Source organism: Microtus ochrogaster, chromosome 7 (assembly GCF_000317375.1).
Source record: "Microtus ochrogaster isolate Prairie Vole_2 chromosome 7, MicOch1.0, whole genome shotgun sequence".
NCBI classification, from domain to species: domain Eukaryota; kingdom Metazoa; phylum Chordata; class Mammalia; order Rodentia; family Cricetidae; genus Microtus; species Microtus ochrogaster.
In genome coordinates, this window is record NC_022014.1 from 54,048,802 (window position 1) to 54,055,847 (window position 7,046).

General features: G+C 51.6%; 1 protein-coding gene across 1 annotated transcript in view; it reads left to right on the top strand.

Moving 5' to 3' along the window:
- The window catches only part of Stk10 (serine/threonine kinase 10), a 101,988-nt gene extending 95,198 nt beyond the window's left edge, over positions 1-6,790 (top strand). The window contains exons 18-19 of the mRNA XM_005350368.3: positions 553-666; positions 4,587-6,790. Of these exons, the coding sequence (XP_005350425.1) occupies positions 553-666; positions 4,587-4,724 (252 nt within the window). The 3' untranslated portion in view covers positions 4,725-6,790. The remainder of the gene's footprint in view (positions 1-552; positions 667-4,586) is intronic.
- The last annotated feature ends 256 nt before the right edge of the window (positions 6,791-7,046 follow it).

Below are 7,046 nucleotides of genomic sequence, written 5' to 3' on the forward strand. Positions count from 1 at the left end.
TCCTGGAACTAGCTCTTGTAGACCAGGCTGGTCTCGAACTCAGAGATCCACCTGCCTCTGCCTCCCAAGTGCTGGGATTAAAGGCGTGCGCCACCACTGCCCGGCTTAGTGTTTATGTTTTATTATGAGGCTTGTGGCATACCGGCAAGGTTCTAGCACATCTGTCTCCTGCGGGTGGCTACATGGCGTCTCTCTGACTCTGCCTACTCTCTCTCTCTCTCTATCTCTTTCAGCCTGGTTTTACTCTGTTAAGACATTGACCGAAATCAGCTTCTTTATTAACCAATGACAATAAAACATATTCACAGCATACATCACTTCCCACATCACACACAAGCAAAAGAAAGTCACAAATTTTCTGTAAATTCACCCACTCAAAACTATTACCATTTGTGTTCTGGAATAGTCCTCTAGGCATTGCTTGTTGCAACTGTATTACCACGTGAAGAGTCGTGGATAATGGCTAAGGCATAATAAGCCCTCGAGGGTGCAGGGGGTCTGGTTCCCCGGGCTTCTGCCTCCTCACTTTCACCCTTTTTCTGCCTATCCCAGAATGAAAAGTGTCACCTGCTGGTGGAACATGAAACCCAGAAGTTGAAGGCCCTGGATGAGAGCCATAACCAGAGCCTAAAGGAATGGCGGGACAAGCTGCGGCCACGCAAGAAGGTACCGAATTGGGCTGGTGGGTGCCATACCACAGGTACCTGCCTAGGACATCTGAAGCCTCCCTATTTTTGGATCCTTGCTTTGTGGCATCCTTAAAATCGGTCTGTCCCTGAGAGACAGGACCCACCTACCTGTTGTGCTAAATGCTGGTAGCCCTCCGTACCCTGGGATAGCAGCCTTTTTGCCCACTGGTCCATATACACCTGGGGCAGAGGACCCCTGCCCCGTGGAAGCAGAGGACCCCTGCCCCGTGGAAGCAGAGGACCTGTCGTGAGCAGCAGTGAGTCGTGCCGCCAGGCTGGAGGCCCTGTTTGTGGGGCGTTTCTCCTGGGAAGTCGCTCCGTGAGATCAAAGGCCAGCAGCAGCTAGTTTACTTTCTGAATTGGTTTCCTGATATTTAAATCGGTGTGCTTGGGCTAGTGTGCAGCTCGAGGGAAGAGCGCCTGCCTAGCATATGTGACACTCTGTGTTCATCCCCTGCACCAAGGCAAACAGTCATAGACTTAGCATCTTAAGTCACACTTTTTATCAAACTCTATAGTAACAGGGTTCCAAAGTTGGGGGGTCTCTCCCAGGCATCTCCAGGGTCTCGCAGACTGGATCAGGCTGGACTGGGCCCTTAGCTGTAGAGAAGGAACCCATCCTAGCTCATTGATGTTTTGACAGACTCCTTGCTGTGGGGCCTGAGCAGTGTGACCAGGTGCCCCCTGCTCCTGCCATATTACCTCCCCATGATGGGCTGGACCCTCAGACTGTGAACCAAAACAGACGGTTTCTTCCTTTAATTGCCTTTGACAGGTATTTTGTTGCAGAAATGACAAGTGTCTAGCACAGTCATCACAGGCCTCAGTGCGGCCATGGGAGAGATGAGATCGTAGGACCGTTTAGCGGTCATTTGCCCACAGCATGTATCAAAGCAGCATAGCCACCTTAAACTACCTTTGACCTTGTGCCCCACTTGGCCTGATGTCCTGAGGGTTTTTTTTTAGCCACTGTGTACCTGGACTGGAGACAGGCTGTAGCCTGCTGGGACTTGTGACGCTAAGCCCACAGGTACACAGTGTTCCCGCTGGCTCTGCATCACAGAATGAACGTACATCTGCCTGTCCGGTTCTGGGCCTCTCTTTCCGGGCACATCCTGAAACTGAGCAGTCGTTTCTCCCAGCAGCTGCCCATGACCTGAGGTAGTCACTTGGGCTCCTGGAAGCACTGCAGGCCTGTGCTTGGTGAGCTGGCCCTGCACTCTGCCTGTGGCACTGCCTCAGGGCAGGATTCTGGCACAGCTGCCTGAGAGGCTGCTGGCACGGTGGCCCAGAGGTGATGGTCCTTTGTGCCTTTGCTTTGTGGTCCGCAGCCTTGGGCACTGTCCTCCCCTTATATCATGCCCTGCGGAGTATTTTTAGAAGAATTCAGATGACTTCCTTCCGAGTGAGCCAGACTTCCTGATTTGCTCGGGTCACTGTGAGGACGGAGCGGAGCCTCAGAATCGTGGGCTCTCCCTCCTCAGTTTGCCTCTTTAGACTGTAAAATGCAGACCTATTATCTGCATTCTAAAATGTGTCTATAGAAGCTAGTGTTAGCACACTGCTGCCTGTGGGCTAAGTCTGCCCGGCTACCCATTTGTAAAGAAGTTTGATTAGAAAGCAACCCGTTCGTTTGCCTTCTGCATGGCTGATTTTGCCTTGCAGCAGAAACTCTGGTCTGAGAAGCAGAGCGTCTCCCTTATAGACAGGGGAACTGCCCCCATGAGAGCTCAACAATATCACTTAAACACGGCCTACACAATGACAGTAACATAGGTTGACAATCCAGCATGGGTGGGGGGAAATCTCACATGGCCTCGCTCTAGATGAAGAGTTAGAGGTAGTTAAATGGCTGCCGAGAGAAGCATCAGTCTTCTCCAGGGTTCAGCCCCCGAGAAGTTAGCCAACCCCAAGCAGTCATTTCTAACGAATATACAAATGAGCAGCAGAAAATGGACTCAGCAGGTTGTATTCATATACATATGGATATATGCATGCATACATGGATAGACTTCATAACGGTAACCAAAGAAGAAGAGGTCACGGATTAGAGAGGAAGTAGTGGGGGACACGTGGGGGAGTTGGAAGAAATGAGGTAAATACAGTATTCGTGTGTGACATTCTCAGAAAAATTTGTTTAAATGTTTACCGTCTGGCGCACAGCAGGAGACGCGCCCTGCCCGCTTCGAAGGCTTTGCCTAGGAATGCTTGTGGTGGGCAGGAGGCGAGGCTTGAGCTGCAGCCTTCAGTCCCTCCAGCAGATGCTTGTTTTGGGGTTTCAGATCGTCTCCAAGGTTGGGATATTTGCATATGTATAATGAGATGTCTGGGGAACAAGACCCCTTGGTTACTTCTCCCATCTTGTGGTGGAACACCAGACAGAAGGTTTATTTTGGCTACACTGGGGGTTGAGGCTCTGGTCACATCAGAGGCGGATGGCAGGAAGCAGAGCAGAACTATACCCTTCAACCCCCACCCACCCCACCTGCCTGGGGCTTGAGTGTTCAGGCACAGGAGCCTCTGCTGACATTCCACGCTCACACCTTAACAGACCCCGGTCTAGAGAAACTCAGCTGTGTCTCCGGGGTTCCTGCACACAGCTAGAAGGGTTTTTTTGGTTTGGTTTGGTTTTTGCTTTTTTGAGACAGGGTTTCTCTGTAGCTTTGGAGCCTGTCCTGGAACTCACTCTGTAGATCAGGCTGGCCTCAAACTCACTGAGATCCTCCTGTCTCTACCTGGGATTAAAGGTGTGTGCCACCACTACCCGGCGCCAGAAGTATTTTTGGCAGACTCACGTTTTGATCGCCACCTGCCCTGTGAGGTCAGAGGTGGATTTTTCACTGCAGCATCAAACTAGTGCTTCAAAGTTGTCAGATTTGGGAACATCCTGGCCATTTGGAGTGGGCATGCTCAGCTCTTCCTGGCTTTGAAACTGGGTGATCTCCTAGATGATCCTGTGCCTACACAGCAGGAGGACTGTTAGTGACCCCTTCACTGCGGGCCACACACTGGACCCCTGGGCTATGCGGTTTACTAACGCATTACACTTCATTGAGGCAATATAGTAATTTTTCAGGTTTTTTTTAATTGTTAGCATTTAAGTAAAGATTTTGCATAAATCCAGTTTCTCCTCTGACAAGTTGTCTGATGGTTCGTGTTCTCCACCACCTCTTCCACTTCCTTTCTGAACTGGTGCTGTCCCAGCATCTTTGGGAAGTCTTTTCTGGTGGGGTCTGGTTTGTTGGGTTAAATGAGCACGTAACCAAAGGACGCTCCTGTGTTGTGTGGAAAGCAGCCTCCCGTGGCCTGAGGATTTCTGAAATCCTGATATTTCTAGGATCAGACCCCCAGAGGGGCAGAGGGGCCGTCCTCCTAGCACAGTGCCCTGATAAGGATGTGGCGTCAGTCTGCCATCTCTGACTTAGTTGCTATCAGATCCTCTCCCCTGGTTTTTCTCTATTCATCTGGCTCTTCCCTGCCAGGAGAGTCCTGTCTGTGTCCCTGATTCCTTTACCAGCATGTCCTCGGGATTTACGCTGGGCCTGTGAGCAGGTCACAAGGTGCCTGGCAAGAGGTGAAGTGGGAGCCGGGCAATGGTGGCACACGCCTTTAATCCCAGCACTCGGGAGGCAGAGGCAGGCGGATCTCTGTGAGTTCGAGACCAGCCTGGTCTACAGAGCTAGTCCCAGGACAGGTTCCAAAGCCACAGAGAAACCCTGTCTCGAAAAAAAAAAAAAAAAAAAAAAAAAGAGGTGAAGTGGGGTGCTTGCCTCAGGGAGAGGAGAGACCTTCTGCCCATCCCCTTAGCCTGGGTGGGAGCTGTCCAGAGAAGGTCATGCTGTTTACCATTGGAATGATTGGCATCCCACTGAGTACCATCTGCCCTCTCTTCCCCAGGCCTTGGAAGAGGATTTGAACCAGAAGAAGCGGGAACAGGAAATGTTCTTCAAACTGAGCGAGGAGGCAGAACCCGGACCCACCACACCCAATAGAGCCAGCAAGTTCTTCCCCTACAGCTCTGGGGACTCTTCCTAATACCCCCATGTCTGAGCTGTGCTGGGCGACGTGGCAGCATGACCACTGGGGCCTCCAAGCCTCTATGAACAAGTCACTCAGGACCTCTTTTGCTTCTGTGCCTGCTCGAACCAGCCCCTCAGCCTGCAGTGCCCCAGTTGGCCCCAGAGCCGCCCTGGTGCTTCTGGTGGATGACTTCATCGAGACTCACATTCCCATCACCTGGAAGTGATTTGGGCTCTTGGGGTCAGGGAACAGGCGTGATGGGTGTGCCCCTCCTGTTTGCCAAAACACCAGCTCTACTGTTTGTGAGCATAAGTACTACCAATGACATCACCGTGAACTCATCCTTATTGTAATCCTTGAGGCCCCCCCCCCCCCGCAGTTCCTCACAGTGTCCGAAAGCATCCCTAACAGCCATTTCAGTCCCTAGCAGCCAGCTTTCAGGGGTGTCCTCATTCTACTGCTCCAGCCAGCTCACTTGGTGCTTGATGCCAGGCGCTGTGTATGTGGGGGTCGGAATAGAGGGAGACCAGAAATGTTCACCCTGCTGCGCACACACACAAACACACACATGTACACACGCGTGCAACTTGGCCTCCTGACACCACCCTGACTGCCTCTGCCCTGGCCTCCTATGGAACCTGCTTGCTGCCTCCTGAGCCTGATCCTGAGCCGCTGAGCATGGCAGGTGGAGCAGCTGGTGGGGCCATGCTGCGTGCTGGCACCAGAGCCCAGAGAAGGCACAGGCTGTACTGCCAGCTTGCAACTCATTTGGCTGCACCCAGGATCCTGTGTTCAGGAGTAAACGCCTCTCCACAGCCAACTTCTGCTTCCTGGCACTTGCCAACCTCACCCTCGCCCTCTTGTCTGCAGGTACCCTGGGAAGGCGCTCAGCCTTTGCCCTGGTCCCGCCTTGAGGTCCCACCATACATTTTAGCTAAGCCTCATGAGCCCTTGGACTTCCTTCTTCCCACTCCCAGGAACATGCAGAAGCAGAGATGCTGAGCCTCTGTGGTTCTGGGCCATGGGGTGGTTCCGGTGGCCTTCTGAGATGCTGAGCCCCACAGGCCACCGTATGTCGCAACCTAGAAGAGCAGCTGTCCCACCCAGCCTGTGTTCACTGCTAAAACAAACCTTTCTTGACTCTGATGCCTCTGCTCCGTTAAAGCAGATGTAAATGGCTGGCCGCCTCAGGAAGACACTTTAAAAAGCTACTTCCCAGTGCTGCTGCTGCTGCCGCCGCCGCCAACTCAGGCACCTGAGGCTGGTGAGGGGCTCAGACCTCAGCAGGATTTCTCCATCAGCTGCCTGATGCTGAAGCAATTCCCTGGAAAGTTTCCCCGGATGCTCACTGGGTGCCTAGGAGGGACTGGGCTAGACAGATGGGAAAACAGGTCTTAGGGCTCCCCGATCGCGTGTGCGGTAAAGAAACTCACAGAGTCCAGGAAGGCGATAGTTCTCAGGGTAGCGAGCATCAGCTTGCCTTTCGGGGGTCGTGAGGAACAGTTGACTTTGTTCTCTCTGGTGCATGGTGACTGAGAAACAAACTGCGCACACCTGCAGGACCCGGAGATGGAAGTGGGCAGGGCTGCTTCTGTCATTGTTTACAATCTGCTTTTTTTTTTTCCCCAGGGGACTTGACAGTGGCTCTATTAGGCAAAATTCCAGTTTTGTGGTTTAGGTAAAGCCTTTGATCATTTCCTGACTTATCATTCATACTATCCTCCTGGTCCTTTGTGCGATTGTTGCTTCTATACTTAGTGCCACCTGAGCCCTGGTTGCTCTACTGTGCCTTTTTGAGTGGGGTCTAGCCTAGTCTCCCAGCCTTATCATTTAGCATATGTGCAATGTCTGCTGCCGACAAGGCCCATGCAGTATTCCTCATGCCCCGTGCTAATGTTCTCTGTATAGGGACAGGCAGAGATGTCTTCAGCCGAGTAAATGTAACTAACTTATATTTCCCCTCATGAAGGATAGGTGTAATGTGTATGTCATTTCCAATCGTCGTGTAAAATATTTGTAAACTGTTCTCTGCAAACAAAAAAAAATGTAAATATGCTTCTAATAAAATAACAAGGTAATTTGCATGCAGTGTTGTTATTTCTGGTTGGAATGGGACAACAGGCGTGCTCCCCAGGTTTGCCTAGCAAGATCCTCCTCCATCAGGCAGAGGGCTACACTTTGCAGTTTCTGTTTTAAGCTGAGAAAGTAAAGAAGTATATGCTCTCTGGCTACTCAGTATCATTCTTTGGTTTGTTTGTTTTGTTTTTTTCCAAGCCTGGGTTACATTGTGTAGCCCTGGCTGTCCTGGAATTTGCCCTGTAGACCAGGCTAGCCTCT